The sequence below is a fragment of the Pongo pygmaeus genome, chromosome 20, assembly GCF_028885625.2.
Source record: "Pongo pygmaeus isolate AG05252 chromosome 20, NHGRI_mPonPyg2-v2.0_pri, whole genome shotgun sequence".
In the NCBI taxonomy this organism is placed as follows: domain Eukaryota; kingdom Metazoa; phylum Chordata; class Mammalia; order Primates; family Hominidae; genus Pongo; species Pongo pygmaeus.
The window spans coordinates 13174212-13202029 of record NC_072393.2 but is presented as its reverse complement, the minus strand read 5'-3'; the positions used below and the strand labels follow the sequence as shown (position 1 = coordinate 13202029).

The 27818-nt window shown below is 52.1% G+C and overlaps 3 protein-coding genes across 4 annotated transcripts; 1 reads left to right on the top strand and 2 right to left on the bottom strand.

The window, feature by feature from the left end:
* Positions 1–5748: 5748 nt before the first annotated feature.
* Positions 5749–9334, top strand: GADD45GIP1 (GADD45G interacting protein 1). The gene is made up of 2 exons (XM_054464204.2): positions 5749–6633; positions 8968–9334. The coding sequence occupies exons 1-2, from the start codon at positions 6284–6286 to the stop codon at positions 9284–9286; spliced, it is 669 nt and encodes a 222-aa protein (XP_054320179.2). The 5' UTR covers positions 5749–6283; the 3' UTR covers positions 9287–9334.
* A 521-nt stretch (positions 9335–9855) lies between these two features.
* Positions 9856–17724, bottom strand: RAD23A (RAD23 homolog A, nucleotide excision repair protein). 2 transcript variants are annotated; one of them, XM_054464181.2, is made up of 9 exons: positions 17485–17724; positions 15494–15655; positions 15145–15326; positions 14954–15009; positions 14693–14820; positions 14347–14425; positions 14098–14231; positions 10662–10826; positions 9856–10579 (listed from the first exon to the last, which is right to left on the bottom strand). In XM_054464181.2, exons 1-9 carry the CDS (start codon positions 17554–17556, stop codon positions 10466–10468), a joined length of 1092 nt encoding a protein of 363 aa, XP_054320156.1. In that variant the 5' UTR covers positions 17557–17724; the 3' UTR covers positions 9856–10465. The 2 variants fall into 2 exon arrangements, with proteins under 2 accessions (XP_054320156.1, XP_054320157.1); XM_054464182.2 differs by having other exon boundaries at positions 14098–14228; positions 17485–17695.
* Positions 17725–19010: 1286 nt separating this feature from the next.
* Positions 19011–25017, bottom strand: CALR (calreticulin). Its single transcript, XM_054464180.2, has 9 exons — positions 24715–25017; positions 24250–24351; positions 23853–24056; positions 23340–23434; positions 23035–23244; positions 22832–22945; positions 22603–22746; positions 19872–19964; positions 19011–19788 (listed from the first exon to the last, which is right to left on the bottom strand). The coding sequence occupies exons 1-9, from the start codon at positions 24803–24805 to the stop codon at positions 19588–19590; spliced, it is 1254 nt and encodes a 417-aa protein (XP_054320155.1). The 5' UTR covers positions 24806–25017; the 3' UTR covers positions 19011–19587.
* Between the last annotated feature and the right edge of the window lie 2801 nt (positions 25018–27818).

Genomic DNA, 27818 nt, shown 5'->3' with positions numbered 1-27818 from the left:
TTGAGTAGCTGGGATTACAGGTGCACACCACCACGCTCGGCTAATTTTTGTCTTTTTAGTAGAGACAGGGTTTCACCATGTTGGTCAGGCTGGTCTCAAACTCCTGATCTCGTGATTCGCCTACCTCAGCCTCCCAAAGTGCTGGGATTACAGGCATGAGCCATCGTGCCCGGCCTAAAATGTGGTCCATTCTTTCACAGCCTGACATCTGCAATTGGAAAAAAAAAAAAATGTGGGGTCCATCCATACAATGGAATAGCATTCAGCCTTAAAAACGAAAAAAAAATTTTTTTTGAGACAGTCTCGCTCTGTCACCCAGGCTGGAGTGCAGTGACATACTCACAGCTCACTGCAGCCTTTACCGCCCAGGCTCAATGATCCTCCCACCTCAGCCTCCCAAGTAGGAGGGACTACAGGGATGCACCACCACAGCCAGCTAATTTTTGTATTTTTTGGAGAGACAGGGTTTCACAACATTGCCCAGGCTAGGAAAGAAATACTGACACGTTGGCCGGGCGCGGTGGCTCAAGCCTGTAATCCCAGCACTTTGGGAGGCCGAGGCGGGCGGATCACGAGGTCAGGAGATTGAGACCATCCTAGCTAATGCGGTGAAACCCTGTCTCTACTAAAAATAAAAAAAATTACAAAAAAAAGAAATTCTGACACATGCTACAACATGGATGAAACTTTAGGATATGCCGAGCACGGTGGCTCACACCTGTAATCCCAGCACATTGGGAGACTGAGGTGGGCAGATCACTTGAGGTCAGGAGTTTGAGACCAGACTGGCCAACATGGTGAAACCTTGTCTCTACTAAAAATACAAAAATTAGCCAGGTGTGATGGCGGGCACCTGTAATCCCAGCTACTCAGGAGGCTGAGGCACAAGAATTGCTTGAACTGGGGAGGTGGGGGTTGCAGTGAGCCAAGATAGTGCCATTGCACTCCAGCCTGGGTGACAGAGAGAGACTGTCAAAAGAAAGAGAAAGGAAAGAAAGAAAGAAAGAAGGAAGGAAGGAAGGAAGGAAGGAAGGAGAGAGAGAGAAGAGGGAGAGAGAAGAGGGAGAGAGAAGAGGGAGAGAGAAGAGGGAGAGAGAAGAGGGAGAGAGAGAGGGAGAGAGAGAGGGAGAGAGAGAGGGAGAGAGAGAGAGAGAGAGAGAGAGAGAGAGGGAGGGAGGGAGGGAGGGAGGGAGGGAGAGAGAGAGAGAGATAGAGAGAGAGAAGAAAAGAAAGAAAAGAAAGAAAGAAAGAAAGAGAAGAAAGAAAAGAAAGAAAGAAAGAAAGAAAGAAAGAAAGAAAGAAAGAAAAACTAACTGTAGGATATTATACTAACTAAACTAAGCCAGCCCCAGGTGCAGTGGCTTACACCTGTAGTCCCAGCTACTCAGGTGGCTGAGGCATGAGAATTGCTTGAGCCTGGGAGGCGGAGGTTGCAGTGAGCCGAGATTATGGCACTGCACTCCAGCCTGGGCGACAGAGCAAGTACTCTGTCTCAAAAAAAAAAAAAAAAAAAAAAAAAAATGGCCGCATGCAGTGGCTCACGCCTGTAATCCCAGCACTTTGGGAGGCTGAGGCAGGAGGATCACGAGGTCAGGAGATCGAGACCATCCTGGCTAACATGATGAAACCCCATCTCTACTAAAAATACAAAAAATTAGCCGGGCACAGTGGCGGGCGCCTGTAGTCCCAGCTACTTGGGAGGCTGAGGCAGAAGAGTGGCGTGAACCCAGGAGGCGGAGCTTGTAGTGAGCTGAGATGGCGCCACTGCACTCTAGCTTGGGCGACAGAGCGAAACCCTGTCTCCAAAAAAAAAAAAAAAAAAAACAATTAGCCAGGTGAGCACCTGTAGTTTCAGCTACTTGAGAGGCTGACGTGGGAGTATCACTTGAGTCCAGGAGGTTGATGCTGCAGCCAGTTATAATAATCGTACCACTGCACTTCAGCCTGGACAACAGAGCAAGACTCTGTCTCAAAATAAAAAATAAGCCAGTTACAAAAGGACAAGTACCGTATGATTCCACTTATATGAGGTACCTAGAGTAGTCAAATTCACAGAAACAAGGTAGAATAGTGACTGCCAGGCCGGGCGCAGTGGCTCACGCCTGTAATCCCAGCACTTTGGGAGGCCAAGACGGGTGGATCACGAGGTCAGGAGATCGAGACCATCCTGGCTAACACGGTGAAACCCTGTCTCTACCAAAAATACAAAAAAATTAGCTGGGCGTGGTGGCGGGTGCCTGTAGTCCCAGCTACTCGGGAGGCTGAGGCAGGAGAATGGCATGAACCCAGGAGGCGGAGCTTGCAGTGAGCCGAGATCGTGCCACTGCACTCCAGCCTGGGCAACAGAGCGAGACTCCGTCTCAAAAAAAAAAAAAAAAAAAAAAGGAATAGTGACTGCCAGGGACTGGGCGAAAGGGAAACTGGGGAGTGAGTGTACAGAGTTACAGGTTTGCAAGATGAAAAAATTCTGAGGTCAGGCATGGTAGCTCATACCTGTAATCCCAGCAATTTCGAAGGCCAAGGTGGGAGGATAACTTGGGTCCCAGAATTCAGGACCACCCTGGGCAACATATTCTCTATCTCTACAAATAATACAAAACTTAGCCAGGCTTGATGGTGAGTGCCTGCAGTTCCAGCTACTTAGGAACCTGAGGTGGGAAGACCACTTGAGACCAGGAGATTGAGGCTACAGTGATATGCCAGTGTACTCCAGCCTGGGCAACAGTGAGACCCTGTCAAGAAAGGAGGGGAGGGGAGGGGAGGGGAGGTGAGCCCAGGAGTTCAAGACCAACCTGGGTAACAGAGAGAAACCCCGTCTCTACAAAAAAATTTAAAATGTAGGTGGGAGTAATGGTTCATGCCTGTAGTCTTGCTACTCAAGAGACTGAGGTGGGAGGATTGCTTGAGTCCAGGAATTCAAGGCTGCAGTGAGCTATGACCGAGCCAGGGCACTCTAGCCTGGGCAACAGAGCAATATCCTGTCTCAAAAAAATAAAATAAAATTTAAAAAGCAATCATATAGGTCCTCTTCCTTTGTTGCACATTATGCTTATAAGCATCATCCATCTTGCTGTGAGAAGATGTAATATCTGCTCTTTCATTCCTGTGTAGTATTCCATTGGCTGAAACAGCATAATTTAGGTGTCCATTCTACTTCAGATGGACATTGGGTGTGAGCTATTTCCAGCTTGGTAATGACATATATACATGGTGTTGCTATGAACATTCATGTCTTGAGAAAATTGCAGTTATTTTTTGCGGGGGTAGAGAAGGTGTGCATGTGTGTGATTAAAAACAAAAACAACAGGCCAAGCGCGGTGGCTCACGCCTGTAAACCCAGCACTTCGGGAGGCCGAGGCGGGTGGATCACGAGGTCAGGCGATCGAGACCATCCTGGCTAACACGGTGAAACCCCGTCTCTACTAAAAATGCAAAAAAATTGGCCGGGTGTGGTGGTGGGCGCCTGTAGTCCCAGCTACTCAGGAGGCTGAGGCAGGGGAATGGCGTGAACCCGGGAGGCGGAGCTTGCAGTAAGCGGAGATCGCACCACTGCACTCCAGCCTGGAAAACAGAGCTAAACTCCGTCTCAAAAAAAAAAAAAAAAATTTGGCCAGTCATGGTGGCTCACACCTGTAATCCTAGCACTTTGGGAGGCTGAAGTGGGCAGATCACTTAAGGTCAGGAGTTTGAGACCAGCCTGACCAACGTGGTGAAACCCCATCTCTAGTAAAATATGAAAATCAGCTAGGCTTGGTGGCTTGCGCCTGTGGTCCCAGCTACTTAGGAGGCAGAGGCTCGAAAATCCCTTGAATCTGGGAGGCAGAGGTTGCAGTGAGCCAAGACTGCATCACTGTACTCTCACCTGGGAGACAGAGCGAGACTCTGACTCAAAACAAAAAACAAAACACAAATTCTTTTTATTTTGTATATTTTACAATATAAACTATATTATACATTGTAAGCAATAACTCCCACTCCTCCACCCCCAACCCCTGGAACTCCTAATCTACTTTCTGTCTCTATGAATTTGACTACTCTAGTTACCTCATATAAGTAGAATCATACAATATTTATCCTTTTGTGACTGGCTTCTTTCACTTAGCCTAATATCCTCAAGGTTCATCCATGTCACAGCACGTGACAGAATTATTTATTTATTTATTTATTTTGAGACAGAGTCTCGATCTGTTGCCCAGGCTGGAGAGCAGTGGTGTAATCTCAGCTCACTGCAACCTCCGCCTCCCGGGTTCAAGCCATTCTCCTGCCTCAGCCTTTCGAGTAGCTGGGATTACAGGTGTGCACCACCATGCCCCGCCAATTTTTGTATTTTTAGTAGAGACGGGGTTTCACCATGTTGGCCAGGCTGGTCTCGAACTCCTGACCTCAGTGATGCGTGCCTCAGCCTCCCAAAGTGCTGGGATTACAGGTGTGCACCACTGCGTCCAACCACATTTACATTAAAAAAAAAAAAATGCTAGTGGGCTTTTTGTTTGTTTGTTTAGACAGAGTCTCGCTCTGTCACCCTGGGTAGAGCGCAATGGCACGATCTCAGCTCACTGCAACCTCCACCTCCCAGGTTCAAGCGATTCTCCTGCCTCAGCCTCCTGAGTAGTTGGGATTACAGGCGCCCACCACCACGCCCAGCTAATTTTTGTATTTTTAGTAGAGACAAGTTTTTGCCATGTTGGTCAGGCGGGTCTCCAACTCCTGACCTCAAGTGATCCGCCCGCCTCAGCCTCCCAAAGTGCTGGGATTACAGGCGTGAGCCACCAAGCCCAGCCTAATAAATGCTAGTTTAAATGTATAAAAGTAAAGTTAAAAATACAATTTTTACGCAACCATAAAAAATGATGAGTTCATGTCCTTTGCAGGGACATGGATGAAACTGGAAACCATCATTCTCAGCAAACTATCACAAGGACAAAAAACCAAACACCGCATGTTCTCACTCATAGGTGGGAATTGAACAATGAGACCACACGGACACAGGAAGGGGAACATCGCACACCGGGGACTGTTGTGGGGTGGGGGGAGGGGGGAGGGATAGCATTAGGAGATATACCTAATGCTAAATGACGAGTTAATGGGTGCAGCACACCAACATGGCACATGTATACATATGTAACAAACCTGCAAGTTGTGCACATGTACCCTAAAACTTAAAGTATAATAATAAAATTTAAAAAAAAAATTTTCGAAGGCAAAAAAAAAAAAAAGAATAGCATGGGGGAAACCACCCCCGTGATCCAACGACCTCCCTTCCCCTACATGTGGGGATTACAGGTCCCTCCCTGGACACATGGGGATTATAATTCGGGATGAGATTTGGTTGGGGACACAGAGCCAAACCATATCAGTGGCCCTGCCACAGCCTCTTATTTTTGATTCTTCAATGTGTTCATTCAACATGATTTCAAATTATTCATTGGAGGGCTGTTGTGTGCACAGAAGACACATGGATGAATAAAACAGTATGGTTTCTAAAATGCAAAAAAAAAAAAAATACAATTTTTACCCAAAGAACACTGAACACTTAAAAAAGAAAAAAATATACACATATATATATTTGTAGCCAGGTGAGCGTATACATATACATATATATATATAGTATGTATTTATTTATTTTTATTTATTAAATTTTTTTAGACGGAGTTTTGCTCTTGTTACCCAGGCTGGAATGCAATGGCACGATCTCGGCCCACCCCAACCTCCGCCTCCCGGGTTCAAGCGATTCTCCTGCCTCAGCCTCCCGAGGAGCTGGGACTACAGGCATGCGCCACCATGCCCGGCTAATTTTGTATTTTTAGTAGAGACGGGGTTTCTCCTCTCCTCCCGGAAGGTGGAGGTTACAGTGACCCGAGATCACGCCATTACACTCCAGCCTGGGCGACAGAGCGAGACTCTGTCTCGGGAAAAAAAAAAAAAAAAAAAAGACTGGTCTCGAACTCGCGACCTCAGGTGATCCGCCCGCCTCGGCCTCCCAAAGTGCTGGGATTACAGGCGTGAGCCACCGCGCCCGACTAAAAATATGTATTTTTAAGTGTCAGTGTGCAGAAAGAAGAAAAAAAGTGAAAATTAAAAATGACTTTAATCAGTAACTGCTTAACTAAAATTTAAAGCTATACTTGGAAACGTATAAAATCCATACTATCCCCTTCGCCGCCTTCCCCCGAACTGAGGCAGCAGGAACACCCCTCGCCCTGCCCTAGCCCACACCGGGCCTCGCGCTCAGGCACCGGGCGTGGACAGCCCGGCGGGCCTGTGAGGACCCCGCACAGCCAAGATGGCGGCGTCCGTGCGACAGGCACGCAGCCTACTAGGAGTGGCGGCAACCCTGGCCCCGGGTTCCCGTGGCTACCGGGCGCGGCCGCCCCCGCGCCGCAGACCGGGACCCCGATGGCCAGACCCCGAGGACCTCCTGACCCCGCGGTGGCAGCTGGGACCGCGTTACGCGGCTAAGCAGTTCGCGCGTTACGGCGCCGCCTCCGGGGTGGTCCCCGGTTCGTTATGGCCGTCGCCGGAGCAGCTGCGGGAGGTGGAGGCCGAAGAACGCGAATGGTACCCGAGCCTGGCGACCATGCAGGAGTCGCTGCGGGTGAAGCAGCTGGCCGAAGAGCAGAAGCGTCGGGAGAGGTGCGTGCGTGCAGGCAGACGTGGGGCTGCCCTCTGTGCCCCGTGGGCGAACTGGGCCCCAAACCGTGCCTACCCCTTCGGGGTCACGTCGCAGCATCTGCATGTTGTAGATTTATGTATACGCTCACCTGGCCGCAAAACAAACTCAGAATAACTTCCATTTAGTCATTCATCAGCAAGTTTTTTTGTTTTTGGAGACAAGAGTCTCGCTCTGTTGCCCAGGCTGGAGTGCAGTCGCAAGATCTTGGCTCACTGCAACCTCCGCCTCCCGGGTTCAAGCGATTCTCCCGCCTTAGCCTCCCGTGTAGCTGGGATTACAGGCGTGCACCACCACGCCCGGCAAATTTTTGTAGTTTTAGTAGAGACGGGGTTCCACCGTGTTGGCCAGGCTGGTCTCAAACTCCTTACTTCAAGTGATCCACCCGCCTCAGCCTCCCAAAGTGCTGGGATTACAGGCGTGAGCCATCACATCCGGCCATCATCACCAAGTCTTTACTGAGCGCATACCGTGTGCAAGACCCTGTCCCAGGCCGGGGGCGGTGGCTCGTGCCTGTAGTCCCAGCTATTTGGGAGGCCGAGGCAGGCCCCAAAAAGGCCCTTAATATCAGATGGCGACAGCCGACAGGCAAGATAATACCAATGGTGAAGACAGGCAAGATAATACCAATGGTGACAGCCGATTATTAGGAAGGTAAAAGACTGAAGAATGCGTGCCTGAGGGCAGCTTTGGTTTGGGAAGCCTGAGGCCTCTCTGAGAAGGTGATGTTTAAGCAAAGACCTGAATAACCAGACTTAGCTATGGGGGGATCTCTTGGGTAAAGAGTTTGTGGTAAAGAGAACAGCTGGGGCAAATGCCCTGAGATACGATATGCCTTAAAGAATAGCCAGGAAGCCAGTGTGGCTGGGGAAAAGGTGAGGGCAGGAAGGTGATGGGTCCTGGAACCAAGAGGGCAGCGGTCAGATACAGAGGCAGGTCTGAAGGACCAGGGGCATCTTTTTGTTGTTTTTTTGAGGCAGAGTTTTGCTCTTGTTGCCCAGGCTGGAGTGCAATCTTAGCTCACTGCAACCTCCGCCTCCCAGGTTCAAGAGATTCTCCTGCTTCAGCCTCCCGAGTAGCTGGGATTACAAGTGCCCACCACCACGCCCGGCTCATTTTTTGTATTTTTAGTAGAGACGGGGTTTTGCCATATTGGCCAGGCTGGTCTCAAACTCCTGACCTCGGGTGATCCGCCCGCCTGGGCCTCCGAAAGTGTTGGGATTACAGGCGTGAGCCACCGCGTCCGGCCAGACCAGGGGCATCTCTTATAGATAATGCCACATCCTGGAGGGTGAAGAGGGTAGGTCAAGTGTGTTCCTGGTGTTTAACCTTCTTGTTTTCCTAATAGCCTTAAGAGGAAGAAGGGATTGCCCTAATTTTAGAGATGAGGAAACTCAGGCTTGGCAAAGTGAAGTCATGCGTCTGATCACCCAGGCAGGGAATCATGGAGCAGGGACTCCTGTTTCTGCCCCTCCTCAGCCAGATGACCATTATAGGGCTTAATTCTTTTACTTTTCTAATCCTTAAATGAGGCTGTCATAAAAAAGAACGAGATCATGTCCTTCGCAGGGACATGACGGGAGCTGGAGGCTATCATCCCTAGCAAACTAACACAGGAACAGAAAACCAAATGCAACATGTTCTCACTTGTAAGTGGGAGCTAAATGATGAGAACACATGGACACACGGGAGCAACACACACTAGGGCTTTTTGGAGGGTGGAGGGAGAGGATCAGGAAAAATGACCTCTGGGTACTAGGTTTAATACCTGAGTGATGAAATAAATCTGTACAAAAAACCCCCATGACACAAGTTTACCTATGTAACAAACCTGCACTTGTACCCCTGAACTTAAAGAAAAAAATGGGGCTGTGACTGGTAGCTACAAACTCAAGGATTGGTGGGAAATGTCTTTCTTGCTTTCACTCCTGTGCCTAGAATTGGGCCTGGCCTCTGTACAGGAAGTGCTCAGCAATGTCTATGGAATAAAGGTGTGAAATTATCCATGGGGGTGGCACTTGGCTTGCTCAGTAGGCAGCTCAGTGATATGTTGATTTGGCTTTGGCACCTGGGGCTTACTGGGGCTTGACATGCCCTTGTGATCAAATTTGTGCACAGGTAACTTTCTCATCATCTCTTCCTGTTTCTTCACTTGTCAAGGGCTTTTCCTGACAGTTAATCTACCAGGGGAGTTGAGGAGGCAGGCTCGTGGGCAAAGGCCTATGGGTGAGATATGGGTGGGTAGGCTCTGCCCTGGCTGAGTGCCAGTGTCACAGCCCACTCTCCCTCCCCTGCAGGGAGCAGCACATTGCAGAGTGCATGGCCAAGATGCCACAGATGATTGTGAACTGGCGGCAGCAGCAGCGGGAGAACTGGGAGAAAGCCCAGGCTGACAAGGAGAGGAGGGCCCGACTGCAGGCTGAGGCCCAGGAGCTCCTGGGCTACCAGGTGGACCCAAGGAGTGCCCGCTTCCAGGAGCTGCTCCAGGACCTAGAGAAGAAGGAGCGCAAGCGCCTCAAGGAGGAAAAACAAAAACGGAAGAAGGAGGCGCGAGCTGCTGCACTGGCTGCAGCTGTGGCTCAAGACCCAGCAGCCTCTGGAGCACCTAGCTCCTGAGGCTTTGTCCCTTCCCAATAAAGCCTGCTACCTGGCAGTACCCCTGAAGAGATCTGCGTCCTCTCAAGGTGTGCCTCTCTGGGTCCCCTGGTTCCTCCCCCAATACTTAAGGGCTGGGGAATCCCCCACTTGGCTGTACTCAAAAGGGGACAGGGACTCTAGGCCCTGCTGACTAACTGGGGCTTCATGGGGAGGAAAAGGGGGGTGCAATGGGCAAATAATGGAGAAGCAGATGGCAGAAGAGAAGAAGGCTTCTGTTTACCAACATTCATCTCCAGTAATTAGCCAATTACAAGGCTGGTGGGGAGGGGGGAAGTATAGCCAAAACAGACTGTGGTGATGATGATGGTGAGGGCCGGGGAGAAGTAGTCCTTGTAACGTTGGGCTGGGGTCCACTGCCTGGAAATGACACCCTGTGGGAGGAGACACTGGAAGCCTCAATCTGCAGGGACTCTCAAAGACTCCTCTCCCCCTTCCAGGCACCCGTCACCATGCCTGCCTGTGCCCAGCCAGCCCCCAGACCCAGACAGGTGGGCGCAGGGAGCCCCAGCAGGCACAGACCATAGGGCTGGTTTTTAAAACTTTATTCACTTCAAAACCTTTATCAGAGACACGGTTCTGTTCTGGGGTGGGGGTGGCCTTGACAATGAGCTGATGTTAGCCCTTCTCCAGGCTGGAGGCCAAGGCCAGACTGGGGAGGGGGCCTTGGGCCTTTCAGGACTTGCCCTAGATGGAAAGATTTGGGCCACCCCAATGGAGGATCAAAGTTTGGGGCTCCAGCTTCCCCTCATCCTAGAAGAGGATGGGGTTGGGGGGGTCCTCAGGGGTTCTTCAGAGGATGGAGAGGCAAGCAGCCGCCTTTCCATCTGGCTGCAGAGAACTGGGACAGAGGCCAAGAGGGGCCCATCTGTCGCCTCCCAGTCCTGCCAGCTTCTCTGAGCAGGCTGGGCTGGGGAGGAGACAGGGGGACAGCTGTCTGGCCCGGGTCTTCTCAGAGTGAGATGGGAACAGGGGCCACTTTAGGAGGACAGGAAGCTGGACTGTTTGTTTTTTTTTTTAAGATTTTTGATTTTTTTTTCCATTTCTTAAATAAACATGAATATATATATATTTTTTCTTTTATAAAACTTTCAAGGAATAAGGGTAGAGTGGGGGCTTAGGTGGCCTGGCTTCCTGGCATCACTCGTCATCAAAGTTCTGACTCAGGAGGAAGTTGGCAGCCAAGTTCTCATTTTTTTCACACGCGAAATAGGCCTGGATGACCAGGCTCTCTGGGAAGCCCAGGGCCTTCAACTGTGGGAAGATGGGTTAAGTGTGAGCAGGAGAGGGTAGGGGTCCTGCCCACCTGCAGTCACCCCTCAGCCAGGCCTCTTACCCTCTCTATAGCTTCTTTCTCCTGCGGCGTCACCTGGATGTAGTTCATCTGCGGGGCCTCCTCTCCTATGGCGCCCACCTCCCCCTCCACATCTGAGATGTCCGCCAGCTCCCCAGGGGGCTCGTTCAGCATCTGGATGAACTGCTCCTGGTGCCGGCTGATTTGCTGTGGGAGAGGGTGGGGAAGGGAAGGTAATTCACAGCCCTGGTCCCCTCCTCTCCCCAGGTCATCACAGCCCTTGCTTTTTCATTCAGTCAGGCAAATATCCAGAGGACCCTATTCTGGCCAAACACAACATAGCAGTCGACACAAGCCCTACCCTGGAGGAGCTGATGATGTGCTTTTAAGTGAGCCAAGAAATAAGCCAAGCGTGGTGGCTCACGCCTGTAATCCTAGCACTTTGGGAGGCAAAGGCAGGTGGATCACTTGAGGTCAGGAGTTTGAGTCCAGCCTGGCCAACATGGTGAACCCCCATCTCTACTAAAAATACAAAAAGTAGCCAGGTGTGGTGGCAGACGCCTGTAATCCCAGCTACTTGGCAGGCTGAGGCATAAGACTGAACCCAGGAGGCGGAGGCTGCAGTAAGCCACTGAACTCCAGCCTGGGCAACAGAGCAAGACCCTGTCTTGAATAAATAAATACACAAATAGGCTGGGTGCAGTGGTTCACACCTGTAATCACCTGAGGTGATTCTAGACCAGCCTGGAGTTCGAGACCAGCCTGGACAATATGGTGAAACCCCGTCTCTACTAAAATGCAAAAATTAGCTGGGTGTGATGGCACGTGCCTGTAATCCCATCTACTCAAGAAGGCTAAGGTAGGAGAATCACTTGAACACGGGAGGCGGAGGTTGCAGGGAGCCAAGACTGTGCCACTGCACTCCAGCCTGGGCAACAGACTCTCAAAAATAAGTAAGTTAGCCAATAAATGAACCAGACAACTGCAAGTGTCTGGCTAGGAAGGAACTGCAGATGAGGGCTGCAGGAGAGGCCTGCAGTATGGGGGATGCAGAGGGTTTCCTCCAGGTAAAGCAAACAGCAAGTGCAAAGGCCCAGGGTGGATGCATCTGGGAAGTCTCAGAAACAGAAGCAGGAACAGAGTGAATGGGGCTGGGCACAGTGCCTCACGCCTGCAATCCCAGTACTTTGGGAGGCCGAGGCAGGCAGATCACTTGAGGTCAAGAGTTTGAGAGCAGCCTGACCAACATGGAGAAATCCCATCTCTACTAAAATATAAAATTAGCAGGGCGTGGTGGCACATGCCTGTAATCCCAGCTACTCTGGGGGCTGAGGCAGGAGAATCTCTTGAACCCAGGAGGCGGAGGTTGCGGTGAGCCGAGATTGCGCCACTGCACTCCAGCCTGGGAAACAAAAGCAAAACTCCATCTCAAAAAAAAAAAAAAAAAGAGTGAACAAGGGAAGGGGGAGGAGGCAGACAGTGACAGCAGAGAGGAAGGCCCAAGTCAGACCCATTTTCTAGAGCAGGGGGAAGCCACGGTGGTGACAGTTACACAGGAAAAGACGTAGTCTATGAATCTTTTAGAAAGGTGAACTTGGCCAGGTGTGGTGGCTCACGCCTGTAACCTCAACAATTTGGGAGGCAAGGCAGGAGGGACTGCTTGGGCCCAAGAGTTCAAAACCAGCCTGGGCAACACAGACCCTGTCTCTATTCCCACCTAACAGCCCCCAAACCAAAAAAAGTCAACTCATCTGGGTGTTGGGTTTAGGTATCCGGAAGTTCATTTGTTCATTTTTGTTTCTGTTCTTTTTGAGACACTCTCACTCTGTCACCCAGACTGGAGTGCAGTGGGGCAATCTCGGTTCACTGTAATTTCTGCCTCCTGGGTTCAAGCGATTCTCCTGCCTCCGCCTCCTGAGTAGCTGGGACTACAGTGGCCTGCCGCCATGCTCAGCTACTTTTTGTATTTATAGTAGAGACAGGTTTTTGCCATGTTGGCCAGACTGGTCTAAAACTCCTGACCAAGTGGTCTGCCTGCCTTAGCCTCCCAAAGTGCTGGGATTACAGGCATGAGCCACTGTGCCCTACCTGGGTATCTGGAAGCTCTGATATAACTCTACTATTGTATACATCTGATCATTTTCACATTAAAGAAGAAAGTGCTTTTCAGTCAGCTGGGCGTGATGGCTCACGCCTGTAATCCCAGCACTTTGGGAGGCCAAGGCGGGCAGATCATTAGGTCAGGAGATGGAGACCATCCTGGCTAACAAGGTGAAACCCCGTCTCTACTAAAAATACAAAAAATTAGCCGGGCGTGGTGGCGGGTGCCTGTAGTCCCAGCTACTCGGGAGGGGGCAAGAGAATCGCTTGAACCCGGGAGGCGGAGGTTGCAGGGAGCCGAGATTGCGCCAGCCATTGCACTCCAGCCTGGGAGACAGAGTGAGATTTCGTCTTTAAAAAAAAAAAAAAAAGAAAAGAAAGTGCTTTTCAGTCATCTGCCTCATGGTTGAAAAGTGGACTGTGGGACTGTGCAGTGGCAGAGGCCCAGGAAGAGGCTGCCAGGAAGCTGGAGTGCAGGGAGGGGCTGAGTAGGAAGAGCAGACAGGACGAGGGGTGGACCCCAGCAGGTCCCCAGGGCCTGGGGCTGAAGCAACCCCACGTTAATCCTTGCAGAGATCAGGGAGGACTGGGGAGGTCTGTTCTAAGTCTTAGAAGTCTAGTCTAGGGAGCACTTTGATGGAGAGTTAATTAAGCCAGCCATGGAGTGTGGCATTCAGAGAGGCCTGGGCTGGCTACATAGATTTGGGGGTTCCCATACAGACTGAAGGCCCCAGGACACTATGAGGGAGGGCTGAGTGCAGATGAAGAACACGACCGACCAGGAGGAGCTGGCAAGGGACTGAGAAGTGAAAGAAGGGTCAGACAGCAGGGTCCTGAGCCAAGACTGGCAGGCACTTCACGGAGAACCCGGAGGAACCTACTTGCACCCAGGGGGCCACTCCCCCACTCTTCCTGTGAACCTTCAAGGGCAAGGTGAAGCCTCACTGAGCAGAGTCGTCCCAGAGCCAACTGGGGCACAGCTATCCTGGGTGATGTCATGCCACCTTACAGACATTTACGCAGCACCATCTGTACGTGGAGCCAGAGCCAGAGCCAGAGCCCCAGCCCAGGACCCCGAGGCAGCAAGCAGACACACACACTACCAGCTGCGTGACCCTGGGAATGACAGGCGGCTCTAAGCTTCTGGTGTCTTCTTCTGTGGGAGGTGATGTTGACAGCACCCACACCTTACAAGGTGGTTGGGAAGACTGAGAAACCGTGGGGGTCAACAGGTCACAGGAAGCACAGGGGCGTGGGGGAAGCATGTGCTTAGTCTTGCTTTCCAGGCCTAGAATGATTCCTACATGCTATGGACTCTGGTGCCCGCAGGGAAAGGAAATGGTGGCTGCCCTGGCTCCCTCTGCCCTTGGGACCACACCTGTAAAAGCTGAGGGTTCTCCTGGCCCAGCTGCTGAAGCAGGGCGGGCAGCAGCGCAGGGTTCTGCTGAATCACCTGCCGCATGTTCTGGAACTGGGGCTGGTCCCGCAGGAACTCCAGGGGGTTCTCTCCTGCTGGTAGTAGGAAGGGGTGCAGTCAGACACCACGCCGGGCTCCTAGGAGCACTGCAGGGTGGAGTGTGATGTGAGTCAGGTACCTGGAGGGCAGATGCGGCACGTGCACACCCACCTGCTTCCGTGGCCGGCTGCTCGGATACCTGGCTCTCCTGGACAGAACCGTGTTCCGGCTCGGGGCTCCCAGGAATTCCCTGTCAAGGGTCCTGTTTAGTTCTAATGCACAGACCTCCTGCTGCCACCCTCCTCCATGCCCTGGCAGGACACAGATGAGGCCTCGGCCCTGCCCTCCAGAGGCCCACCCACCACTCACATCCAGCCTCCTGTGGGAAGCCTTTAGTGGCTAGAATCACTACCCAAAGTCTTTTCAGGGCAGGTTTTGCCTTCCCAACCGCCCATCAGGGCAGTGACGCCCAGGTACTCCTTTAAGGCCTCCCCGGGAGGCGGAAGCCCCACCTCACCGTGAGCAGATACTCCACGGCTCGGTGGGGGTTGTTGTAGCTGGCTCTCAGGGCGGCCACAACCCGCTCCCGCTCATAGCCCATGGACATGATCTCCGTCAGCATCGTCTCATACTCAGAGCCCGTCACTGTGGAAGGAGCAGCAAAGCCTAGGTCACCAGGAAGAGGAAAGGGCAGCTCCCAGGCCCTCCCGCACCCAGACAAGGCCCAGCTGATGGCTGGGGCACCCAGTCGCCTCTGCCCTCGGGACCACCCACCCACCTAGCGTGGAGGCCGCGTCTTCCTCTCGCCCGCTGCTACCTGAAGAGGGAACAGAGCTGCAAATTCAAGAGAGAGAAATCGGACCCTGGCTTCTGGCGGCTTGCCCTCCCTCCAGGTGTGTGGGACCACTTATGTGGACGCTGGAATGTGCTAGGACAGGGCCCAAGCTGGGACTGCTGCCCCCACCTTACCCTGACACAGACTCTGGGGACGTCGTGGGGGCGGATTCCTCCGATGGGCTCTTGTCCTCTCTGGCGGCAGGTGGGGGATGGGACATGCCTGAGGTGGGGGCAGGCGGGAAGGATGTAGAGGACTCTGGGGCAGCTGTGGGTGAGGCCTCTGGGGGTGCTGAGGTACCCTGGCCGGCTTTGGTCTGCGACAGCAAGAAAAAGGGAGCTGGCATCAGCAAGCCTATCAGACCCAACAACCCGCTCCACTGTGGCCCCGCCCTGTTCATGGCTAATCTCTCTTGGGCACACAGGCTCTTTGCCAGCTCCCCAGCTGGTCCACCCACCCTCCCAGCCAGCACACGTCACCCACCTTGGTCACCATGACAACCACAAAGTTCTTCTCATCGATGCGATAGTCCCTGATAGGGACATCGTCACTCAAGATCTTGCCGGCATAGATGAGTTTCTGTCCAGCCACGGGGAAGGCATCACGACCCTTCTCAGCTTCTATCTTCTCCTTTAGCACCTTCACCTACAGGGAGTGGTACAGACAGTCACTGGAGACCCCAAGGTTCTCTCTTCCCTTCTAGTTTAGGACGGAGAAACTGCAAGCCCTAATGGCAGAAAGGCAAGCACGCTGGGTTTTTAAAGCTTTCTCAGCATCTAAAGCATGCTAGATTTGAATTCATTCAATCATCATGCCATTCAACACAGTATTTATTTATACTAAACACCCATTACGTGCCAGGTGCTGTTTTAGACACGGAGGCCACAGCACAGAACAAACTCAACACAAGTCCCTGCTCTCAATGAGAGAACACTAATGTGAAGAAAATGTAATTTCGGGTGGTATAAAGTATAATTAACATAATAAAGGGGACAGTCCCCTACTCTACACTCTACCTTGGACAATAACAGTGACTAATAGTTGATAGCAATATTTCTTTTTTAATTTTAAGAGGCAGGATCTTGCTGCCGCCCACACTGGATTGATGTGGCACGATCATCGCTCACTGCAGCTTCAAACTCCTGGGCTCAGCTGGTACTCTCGTCCAGCCTCGGGAGTAGCTAAGACTAAAGGTACACACCACCACTCCAGGCTTAATTAAAAATTTTTTTTTTTTGTAGATAAGAGTCTCCCTATGTTAGGCTGGCTGGTCTCAAACTCCTGGCCTCAAGCAATCCTCCTGCCTCTGCCTCCCAGATCATCAGGATTAGAGGCATGAGCCACCGTGCCTGGCCAATAGTGCTACTGTAAATGTATATGTGTCATACCTTTTAAGCTTCCTACGAAATACGTTTAATTGGTCTCATTTTATTTATTGATTTTTGTTTCTTCTTTTTGTAGAGAACGGGGTCTCACTGTGTTGCCAGGATGATCTCGAATTCCTAGGCTCAAGCGCTCCTCTTGCCTCTGCCTCCCTAAGTGCTGGGATTACAGGTGGAAGCCAGCAGGCGACCGGTTCATTTAATATTTGAGAAAACGGAGGCACAGACAGGTAGACAGGTTAACTTGCCCAAAGCCAAACACTTGAGCTGATCAAAAAATGTGTGCTTCCTTTTCTACAAAAAGTGGACTTCAATGTCTCCCTCACTATGCAAAAAGTGCCAAGTACCCAACAGACATTCAGTATGTTTGAATTAGGTCCTAATTCTACTTTTGACTAAAAAGGCAGCATAATATTTATATCATGGACGCTCACACGAGGCAGAACCGAATTTGAATCCCAGCTCTGCCATTACTTGTGTGTGACTGTGGCAAAGTTCCTCCACCCCTAGGTTTCCACATCTGTAAAATGGTCAGAGGTCCCCAATGACAAGCCCGTTTTGCAGAGCGGTAAAACAACACTAAAACACTCGGTGACTGATAAAAAATAAACGGCCAACAAACACGGACCACCAAAATTATAAAGACTAAGACCCGTTTATTATCATTAACATCGTTGTTGTAGTCACTACTCAGTATCTCCTGGTCATTACTCCTAGATTCGACCACCAGTGTCCCAAGGAGACGCCTGCAAAGCTGGTAACGTGGAGCCCAGTCCTGGAAAGCTTGGCCTGCCCAGGAATCCGAGCCTGTGACTCCCGCGCCCCGCGAGAGCGCTGACATTGGAGCCGGGGCCTGGCCAGCGCCCCGGGGGTGGGGCCTCGCCCGGAGACCCGCGCAGGAGCGCCACCCGATCGGCTGGGGGCCGGGCCAAAGACCATCGGAGGGTCCAGGAAAGTCGGGCGGTCGGGGGTCTGGGCAGGGCCGACCCGCGCCGTCCTCCCTGCCCCTCCCGTTGGGATCCTAGCCTCCCCGCCCCCACCCCAACCCCGAAACCCGTCGCTCCCGCCCCTGGGCTCCGGCCCGGCCCGCACCGTCTCGTCAGGCTCCATGCGGATCTTGAAGGTCTGCTGCTGCAGCGTTTTGAGCGTGATGGTGACGGCCATGGCGGGGCCCGAGCGACGCGGCGGCCCCGGGATCCTCACACAACATGCAACTCACGCCGCCGCCATCTTAGCGCCCAGGCGCTCCGCGCCGCGCGCCGACCACTTCCGGGGCAGGCAATGCGCGCGCTGACCACCGGCGCACGTGACCTGAGCGCGCCCTCCTTGGCCTTTGTGGGCATGCGCACGAGCGGGTTCTCGAGCGAGGCACGCGCACACTAAACTCCGCGTTGTGGGCGGGGCTTCTTGCTCGGCCCGCACACGTGGTCTCCTGAGTGACGCCATGCCCGTTAGCGGTGACGTTACGCGGTTGCAAAGTGACTCTGGTGTCCCCACTCTCACGCTCAAATGAATTTTTAACAAAATTTTTATGTACCTGTACTGGTTACAGACATTTGTATTTCTTCTGTAAAAACCTCGTTTTTTGCCTCTTCCAAATAAGGGTTTTTTTCTTTGAAACGTTGTCTCTGTCACCCAGGCTGGAGTGCAGTGGCGTAATCTCGGTTCACTGCAACTTCCGCCTCCCGGATTCAAGCAATTCTCCTGCCTCAGCCTCCCGAGTAGCTGGGATTACAGGAACCCCCCCACCACGCCCGGATAATTTTTTGTATTGGGTTTCACCATGTTGGCCAGGCTGGTCTCCACCTCTTGACCTCAGGTGATCCGCCTGCCTCGGCCTCCCACAGTGCTGGGATTACAGGCGTGAGCCACCGTACCTGGCCCCCAAGAGTTTTATTCTGGTCTGGGTATCCTGGCAGGAACCCTTGTAGAGCAGTCAAAGTGGAAGTTACTGAAGACTAGAAATACCTGAAAGGCCACCAAGCACAGGAAAAAAAAACCTTAAGTTGGAAGCAGGGGCAAGGTGCCATTTTGTAGCCTCATTCATTCTTTAGGGATCTGGATTTTTGGAATGAACCTACAATTTTAATTCCTGGGTCTCCGGCCAGGAGTACTTTGTTGTACTATCCCTAATCTGACCCCAGAAGTATTTAAAGATGTTAACTTTCAAAGCCTCACTACATTAAATACAGAATTCTCCCTTGGATCTACCAGTCCTGGAGGCATCCGAGGGGTTGGGCTGAGCCACAGGACCCCAAAGGAATAGAAGCATGAAGAAGGCCAGTTTAAGGGGCAGGGTGAACCAGATTGAGCCACTGTACGCCAGCCTGAACAGAGCAAGAGTCTATCTTAAAAATAAATAAACAGAACCAAAACTTACCAGTTAGGTTCAAGGATTCAGTAAGTTAATATGTGGAGTATTTACAGCAGCAACAGCCATTCCCCCGTTGGTTTTGAGGGTTATGGGGTAAATAAGGGTCCCTGGAATCTCGTGGAACACTCAGCAACCTCTCTAGCAATAGCTGAAAAAGGAGATATACTGGAAACCCCCCCCACCCCAAAAAGACCACTGCTGGGTTTCCTTAAGTCTGTCTTTCCCCAGAAGGAGACACAGGAGGGAGACACAAAACTTAATTTAATAGAAATTTTGTTTGTAGTTCTTACATTCTCAGTGTGAGCCAATCTGGGACCCACTGCCCCACCCAGAAGTGGCCCAGTCCTTGGGGCAGGGGAGAAACGGAGGGGTGAAATGAGAAGAGCCCCGTTCTTCCTCAGTGCTGGGGGGTTGGAGACACCACCCCCTTCTGCTGCCCTCCTCTGGGCTCCAGGAAGGAGAGCAGATGAAATCTCAGGCCTGTGGCTTCTCCACACCACTGCCCCCCAGGTTGGAGGGGAGCTAAGAGGTGAGAGAAGGGGACAGAGGCAAGAAAAGATGCTGATCAAGAAAGATGAGAACCAGGGGTGAGGGCTGAAGGAGAATCAAAGATAAAACACCAGTTAAAAAAAAAAAAAAAAAAAAGGGCGGGGAGGGGGTGGGGGAGAGTGGAGGAGGGGAACAAAACCAAAATCCACCCCAAATCCAAACCAGCCTGGAAAAAAATGAAAGTTCTCGAGTCTCACAGAGACATTATTTGGCGCGGCCAGCTCTGCGGCAGGAGCGCTCAGGCCTCAGTCCAGCCCTGGAGGCAGGCCTCTCTACAGCTCGTCCTTGGCCTGGCCGGGGACATCTTCCTCCTCATCTTCCTCCTTGTCTTCCTCATCCTCCTCATCCTCATCTTTGTCCTCATCATCCTCCTTGTCCTCTGCCTCCTCCTCCTCTTTGCGTTTCTTGTCTTCTTCCTCCTCCTTAAGCCTCTGCTCCTCGTCCTGTTTGTCCTTCATTTGTTTCTCTGCTGCCTGCAGGCAGAGCACACACCTCAGGGTCTTGCCCTCTGCCAGCCCTGCCCACCCCCGACATGAGGACCAGAACCAGGCCTCACCTTTGTTACACCCCACGTCTCGTTGCCAAACTCCTCGGCATATGCCTCATCGTTGGTGATGAGGAAGTTGTCAAAGATGGTGCCAGACTTGACCTGGAGGATGAATGGGAAGGATGGTCAGAGGTGATACCCGATAGCCCTTGCTTTGGACAGGGTTTCTACCTGTGTTCCTATAACCATTACATCCTGCTGCCTGCATCTGCAGAGAAGACAAGGAACACTGCTGACATTGCAGTTAAAAAGATGGAGAGGCCAGGCACGGTGGATCACGCCTGTAATCCTCGCCCAGAGGCCGAGGTGGGCGGATCATGAGGTCAGGAGCTCGAGACCATCCTGGCTAACATGGTGAAACCCCGTCTCTACTAAAAATACAAAAAATTAGCCAGGCGTGGTGGCGGGTGCCTGTAGTCCCAGCTACTTGGGAGGCTGAGACAGGAGAATGGTGTGAACCCGGGAGGCGGAGCTTGCAGTGAGCCAAGATCGTGCCTGCACTCCAGCCTGGGTGACAGAGCAAGACTCCGTCTCAAAAAAAAAAGATGGAGAGACAGCCAGGGACGGGCTCATGCCTGTAATCCCAGCACCTTGGGAGGTCATGGCGAACGGATCACTTGAGGCCAGGAGTTCGAGACCAACCTGGGCAACATAGTGAAACTCTGTCTCTACTAAAAAAATCAGCCCGGGGTCTGTGATGGCTCATCCCCTTAATCCCAGCTACTCAGGAGGCCGAGGCAGGATAATCGCTTGAACCTGGGAGGCGGAGGTTGTGGTGAGCCGCCGAGATTGCACCATTGCACTCCAGTCTGGACAACAAGAGCGAAATTCCATCTCAAAAAAAAAAAAAAAGAGCCCAGCGTCGTGGCGCATGCCTGTAATTCCAGCTGCTCGAGAGGCTGAGGCATAAGAATCACTTGAACCTGGAAGGCAGAGGCTGCAGTGAGCCAAGATCAAGCCACTGCACTCCAACCTGGGTGACAGAGCAAGACTGTCTTAAAAAAAAAAAAAAAAAAAGATGAGAGACTCAGGTGCTGTACTGCCCAGGTTCAAACCCCAGCTTTGTGGTTTCCTGCCCCCATAACCTTGGGCCACTGACTTCAGTTCTCTGCACCTGTTTCTTCTGTTTCTCACTCTCTTATTCAGGTATTTTTCAGGTACCTACTACATGCCAGGAACTGTCTTGGGCACAGAAGGTATTTCAGTGACCAAAACAGACAAAAATTCAGTCCCAGCCATTTTTTTTTTTTTGAGACAGAGTCTCGCTGTCACCCAGGCTGGAGTGCAGTGGTGTGATCTCAGCTCACTGCAAGCTCTGCCTCCCGGGTTCACGTCATCCTTCTGCCTCAGCCTCCCGAGTAGCTGGGACTACAGGCGCCCGCCACCACACCCGGCAAATTTTTTGTATTTTTACTAGAGATGGGGTTTCACCATGTTAGCCAGGATGGTCTCCATCTCCTGACCTTGCGATCCACCCGCCTCGGCCTCCAAAAGTGCTGGGATTACAGGCGTGAGCCACTGCGTTCGGCCAAGTCCCAGCTTTTTTTGAAAGAGGGTCTCACTCTGTCACCCAGGCTGGAGTGCAGTGACACGATCATGGCTCACTGCGGCCTCGATGCCCGAGGGTCAAGTGATCATCCTTCTTCCTTGGTAGTTGGGACTACAAGTATGCACGACATCTGGCCAATTTTTTAAGTTTTTGTAGAGGCTGGACGTGGTGGCTCACCCTTGTAATCCCAGCACTTTGGGAGGCCGAGGCGGGCAGATCGCCTGAGGCCAGGAGTTCGAGACCAACCTGGGCAACATGAAGCCCTGTCTCTACAAAAAAGCTGGGTGCGGTGGCTCATGCCTGTAATCCCAGCACTTTGGGAGGCCAAGGTGGTGGTGGCTCATGAGGTCAGAAGATGGAGACCATCCTGGCTAACATGGTGAAACCACGTCTCTACTAAAAAAAAAAAAAAAATACAAAAAAATTAGCCAGGCATGGTGGCAGGCGCCTGTAGTCCCAGTTATTCAGGAGGCTGAGGCAGGAGAATGGCGTGAACCTGGGGGGATGGTGCGGAGCTTGCAGTGAGCAGAGATCACACCACTGCACTCCAGCCTGGGCGACAGAGAAAGACTCGGTCTCCAAAAAAAAAAAAAAAAAAAAAATTATCCTGGCATCCATAGTGGCACATGCCTGTAATCCCAGCTACTCGGGAGGCTGAGGCAGGAGAATCACTTGAAACCAGGAGACGGAGGTTGCAGTGAGCTGAGATCATGCCATTGCACTCCAGCCTCAGCAATAAGAGTGAAACTCTCAAAAAAAAAAAAAAAAAAAAAAAAATTTTTTTGTAGAGATAGGGTCTCCTCGCTATGTTGCCAAGCAAGGTTGAGTTGTCTAACTCCTGGCCTCAAGCAATCCTCCTGTCTCAGCCTCCCAAAGTACTGTGATTGTAAGGGTGAGCCACTGTGCCCAGCCCCAGCTAACTGGATTACCTGACCACCTTCTAGATCTTTGGGGGTATTTAAAGAAGTTAATTTGCATAAAAGTACTTGGGGAAGTACTTGGTGCACAAAAAGTACAACCTTAAAGGGGTTGCTGTGAGGACTTCACAGGGACAGACCAGGAAGTACTGTTTACAAGAAGTACCATTTTTGAGTCAGACCCACCTGGGGTGCCTACCCTGTCCCTTTCCTCTTGAGTGATCTTATGCACTTGAGGTACCCCAGTGATCCTCCTTTTTCCTCCAAGTCTCACCTGCCAGAGGTCCAGGCCCAGCACGCCAAAGTTATCATAGGCATAGATACTGGGATCAGGAGAATACTCGGGGTTGTCAATTTCTGGGTGGATCCAAGTGCCCTTGTAATCTGGGTTGTCGATCTGCCGGGGCTTCCACTCACCCTGCAGAAGGGAGAAGGAAACCGATGGGTAAGGTCGGTGTACTCCCCACTGTGAGCCCCAGCCCTGCTCAGAGCCCCAAACTCACCTTGTACTCAGGGTTCTGAATCACTGGGGGTTCCCACTCTCCATCCATCTCTTCATCCCAGTCCTCGGGCTTCTTAGCATCAGGGTCAGGGATATGCTCAGGCTTGTCCCAGTCCTGGGGGGGTAGATGAAGAGGTCAGAGTTGGCCCAGATGTTCTCCACACCCTCCAATGTGGAGAGCAGAGTCCCTGCCCAAACACCAACCTCAGGCTTGGAGTCTGTGGGATCATCGATCTTGGCCCGCTCATCCCAGTCTTCCGGTTTTGAAGCATCAGGATCCTTTATCTTCTTGGGTGGCAGGAAGTCCCAATCATCTTCCAAGGAGCCGGACTCCACCTGGCTGTTGTCAATCTTCACCTCATAGGTGTTGTCTGGCCGCACAATCAGTGTGTACAGGTGTGTAAACTCATCATCCTGAAGAAGGAATAAGGTGAGCAGGGGCCACCCCCCAATCACGCTGACCCCTGAACCTCCCCATGACAGCCATTTGCCACCACCCCCAGGCACACCTTGCAACGGATGTCCTTGTTGATCAGCACGTTCTTGCCCTTGTAGTTGAAGATGACATGAACCTTCTTGGTGCCAGGGCCACAGATGTCGGGACCTAGGTGTGAAGCAGATCCAGTTAAGAGTCAGAGACTACCCATCATGTCGAGGCCCTCACCCCTCTTTGTAAAAGGAAGACCTGGTTCTTAAACTCGGGTCTGTCAAGGCTGAAAAGAGAAACTCAGATCCTGATTCTGTCCTGAATGGGTTGTGGGTGGAGCCTTAAGTTTAAAGGAAAAAAAAAAATCAGTGCTCTAGAACTCAAAATCCTCATTAGTAAGATTGAGAAATAACTATATACAATCACGCAAATTAAATTAACAGCCTAGATCTGCGATCATAATGCAATAAATTGTTGCTGGGACTTATTCTTTTAGCTCCCCTTCCAAAGAAAACCATTGTTAAGAAAGTCATTGGGGTCTGGGTCTCCCTCTAACTAATGGGACAGAGGTCAGCACCAGGAAGCAGGCCCTCACCAAACATGATGTTGTATTCTGAGTCTCCGTGCATGTCCGTCTGGTCCAAACTATTAGGAAACAGCTTCACATAGCCGCCCCCACAGTCGATGTTCTGCTCATGTTTCACCGTGAACTGCACCACCAGCGTCTGCCCTTTGTTGCTGAAAGGCTCGAAACTGGCCGACAGAGCATAAAAGCGTGCATCCTGGCTTGTCTGCAAACCTGAGACGGGACGGTAGTGAGGTCACCGTTGGGCCCTGACCCGCGAGGACCCTCGATTTAGAGGACAGAGAAGACTCCCCCACTTCCTCCACCTGTCCCTCCTCCTAGAGGATTGTCCCGGCTGTGTGTGTACAGACAAGGACTTCTGCCAGGAAGTCCTCCCGAATCTGAGCACCCACTCCTAGGCTCTTACCTTTATCTTTCTCCTCGTCACCGTAGAACTTGCCGGAACTGAGAACGAATTTGCCAAAATCTGACTTGTGTTTGGATTCGATCCAGCGGGAAGTCCACCCGTCTAAGTGGGGGGTTAGAGGGGTAGGTCAGCGCGGCTGTACTAATCCTCCCCCACACCAAACATCTGCCGAGAGCCACAAGCTGCTGGGGACAGGAAAGGAGATCCCCGACTCTCCCCATCCCAACCTCTACTTTGACACGTCGAGTGCCTTCAGAGATCCTCGGGCTAACCCTAACTCCCGCCGCGGGAGGCCGCTACGCCCTCCGCGCTCCCCAGGGACGCAGAAGAGGAATCGCCCGCGGCTCTAGTCACCGGGGGCCACCGTATTGGACCTCTAAACGGTAATTACGGGCGACAACGCAGATCCAGGATCGGGGGCCAGCCGCGTCGTCGGGGCGGCCTCGAGGCGGGACCAGGCGTTACCTCCGTCCAGAAACTGCTCCTTGAAATAGACGGCAGGCTCGGCGACGGCCAGGCCGAGGAGGCCGAGCAGCAGCGGCACGGATAGCAGCATGGCGGGCCGAGGGGGCGGCGGCGCGCGGGCCCTTTAAAACGACCCTCCGGCAGCGGCTCTGCAGTACGGACGGACGCCGCCGCCCGCCTTGCACTTTTATAGCCACCCGCCTCTCAAACCAACCTGACCCAGCCCTTGGGCCCGCCCCTTCCACTTTGTCATTGGTCTGCGCCCACGATCGTCTTTTTCCACTGGACCTTCGCCGGTTCACTAAGTTAGGCTGCGCCTCGGAACGCTGGGTTCCCAGATGGCCGATTTCTATTGGCCTCACCACCGACCAATGATGGTCAACCACGCGTTGGGGGGGACGCCCACTAGTGGGGTGGGGGCCGCGAGCGCCTCAGGCCAGGTCATGTGACCAGACCTGAACCCAACCCCGCCCTCGACCGCGCGCGTCGTTCCCCATCTGGGCGTTTAAAGAACCCGCGGGAGCGCAGGTGTCTCCACCCGGGACCGGGACCCTTCCTTCAGCTTCTCTCCCTCCCATTCCCTCTAGGTGGAGGGGCTGGGCAAGGCTGTCCTAGCCAGTTCTTATCTTGCATTTGAGAACCAGCACCCCACTGCTGCTCCCTTACCCCCGCCCGGGATGGGAGAGAGTTCACGGGTTGGGGCCCTGGGGCTTCGCTGCACCCCGGTGCTACAGCCACGCGGGCCAGTGGGAAGAATGCCAGCCCTCTCCTCCTTCTGCCCCTAGAGCCCTGGCAGCCTATCGGACTGCTGCTGTGTGACTGGGGCAAGTCACTTAAGCTCTCTGAAGTGACAGACGTTCCTGAGCAGACAGAGGGGGCGACCCTGGCCAGATGCTACCCAGCAGAAATGCTTTTAACGTTTTTAAAGCTGTCCTGGGACAAGAGGGGAGGAAGGCTTAACGATGTGACTGTGACTCCTGGGGTGGGGATAGGGTTATTACCCAGATTGCAGCAGCCCCTTTAGTCTCCTCTCAACCGGTAAATGAAGGGGGTCGCTGTCTGTGGTCTGCCACAAACGGCCTGGCTTTTGCAATTAAACGGCTATAGGCGAGAGGGCAGGGGGTTCCGTTTGGGGAGGAGAAAAAAGACACAGATGGTAGGGACGATAAGGTGCTAGGGAGATGGGCAGGACCCACCCCCCGCCCCCGACCCCAGTCTAGAGTCTTCTTCTGAAGCCAGAGGCACGTGACTGGCACCAGTACCCTGCCCGCACGCTGTAGAAAGGAGGAAGGAGAGCTTGGGGTTTTCTAAACTCTGGGCAAATAAGCCCTGGACCTGGGAACGCGGGAGTGGACTATGGAAGGAGGGAATGAGGGGGATCCAGGAAAGAGGGTAGGGAGGGGGTGCTTCCTGGCTAATGGTTGTGACTCAGAAAAGAGAGGAAGGAAAAAATGAAAAGGAAAACAAAGTGGAGTGCGGGGAATGACTTGGCAAGGGTCTTTGGTTAAAAAAAAAAAAGAAATGGTGGCCGGGTGTGGTGGCTCACGCCTGTAAACCCAGCACTTGGGGAGGCCGAGGCAGGCGGATCATTTTAGGTCAGTTCGAGACCAGCCTGGCCAACAAGGTGAAAACCCGTCTCCACTAAAAATAAAAATTAAAAAAAAGCCAGGCGCGGTGGCGGGTGCCTCTAATCCCAGTACTCGGGAGGCTGCGGTGGGAGAATCGCTTGAACCTGGGAACCAGAGATTGCAGGGAGCCAAGATCACGCCACTCCACTCCAGCCCACCAGCCCAGGTGACAGAGCAAGACTCCATCTCGAAAAAAAGAAGGGGGAGAATGAACTGGGAAGTTGGGGTTCTACCACTTCCTCTAGGTAGTATTCAGTATTGCCTAGTCTGGTCCCCCCCATGAGGATCCTGGGGACCATCCCAGGCCTCTTCCTGACCCTTCCTCCTGTTCCTGTGTCAGGCACCTGTGGGCTTGGTGCTTCCTACCTGAGGTTAGACACTGCCTGTTTTGTTCACTTTGCATCCTCCAGTGTCACCTGCAGCACATGGCACAGAACAGGCTTAAAAAGTACTTGCTGCATGACAGAAGAGAGGAAGGAAGGACTCTTGTGGAAATTAACTAAAAACACACTGGGCACAGTGGCTCACGCCTGTAATCTCAACACTTTGGCAGGCCAAGATGGGAGGAATGCTTGAGGCCAGGAGTTCAAGACCAGCCTGGGCAACATAGCAGGAGGCCATTTTTACAAAAACATTTTGTTTAATTGCCAGGCGTGGTGGCGCCTGCCTGTATTCCCAGCTACTCAGAAGGCTGAGGCAGGAGGATCACTTGAGACCAGGAGGTTGACGCTGCCGTGAGCTGTGTTGTTGCCACTGCACACTCTAGCCTGGGTGACAGAGCAAGACCCTGTCTCAAAAATAAATAAAAATAAGACGGACATGGTAGTTCACACTTGTAATCCTAGCACCTTGGGAACCTGAGGCAGGCAGATTGTTTGAGCCCAGCAGTTCAAGACCAGCCTGGGTAACATGGTGGAACCTCGTTCTTACAAAAGATATATATATACACATATATAATATATGTGTTATATACGATATATAATGCATAAATATATGAATAGTATGTATATTATATATAGCATCTATTATATAATATATAATATACATAACACAAATTAGCCTGGCCTGGTGGCACACACCTGTAGTCCCAGCTACTCGGGAGGCTGAGGTGAGAGATCGCTTGAGCCCAGGAGGTGGAGGCTGCAGTCAGCCAAGATCATGCCACTGCACTCCAGCCTGGGCAATAGAGTGAGACCCACTCTCTAAATAAATAAATAAATAATCAACATAAAATGGGAGGAGAGAAGGAACTTTGAGAAATGTATCCTGAATACAGAACCTCATATAGGGTCAGGATTGGGAGAGATGAGTAATCCCATTTTACAGACTCAAATAATAATTGTGATGTAAAAGGAATAAATGTGTTCTGCTTATAAGAGTGTTCGAACATGGGCCACACTCAATTTAGTAAGCAGTGTGAATATGTGTGGGCATTTAATTCTCACAGTAACCTGGGCTCCAATCACCTCCATGTGA

Coding starts and splice junctions, on each gene's coding strand:
- GADD45GIP1 (XM_054464204.2), top strand. CDS start 6,284: ATGGCGGCGTCCGTGCGACAGGCACGCAGCCTACTAGGAGTGGCGGCA. Junction 6,634..8,967: donor GAGCAGAAGCGTCGGGAGAG/GTGCGTGCGTGC, acceptor CCTCCCCTGCAG/GGAGCAGCACATTGCAGAGT.
- RAD23A (XM_054464181.2), bottom strand. CDS start 17,556: ATGGCCGTCACCATCACGCTCAAAACGCTGCAGCAGCAGACCTTCAAG. Junction 15,327..15,493: donor TGGTTGTCATGGTGACCAAG/GTGGGTGACGTG, acceptor TTGCTGTCGCAG/ACCAAAGCCGGCCAGGGTAC. Junction 14,426..14,692: donor CCGTGGAGTATCTGCTCACG/GTGAGGTGGGGC, acceptor GACCCTTGACAG/GGAATTCCTGGGAGCCCCGA.
- CALR (XM_054464180.2), bottom strand. CDS start 24,805: ATGCTGCTATCCGTGCCGCTGCTGCTCGGCCTCCTCGGCCTGGCCGTC. Junction 22,747..22,831: donor TTCAGAACCCTGAGTACAAG/GTGAGTTTGGGG, acceptor TCCCTTCTGCAG/GGTGAGTGGAAGCCCCGGCA. Junction 19,965..22,602: donor TGGGCCTGGACCTCTGGCAG/GTGAGACTTGGA, acceptor TTCATCCTCCAG/GTCAAGTCTGGCACCATCTT.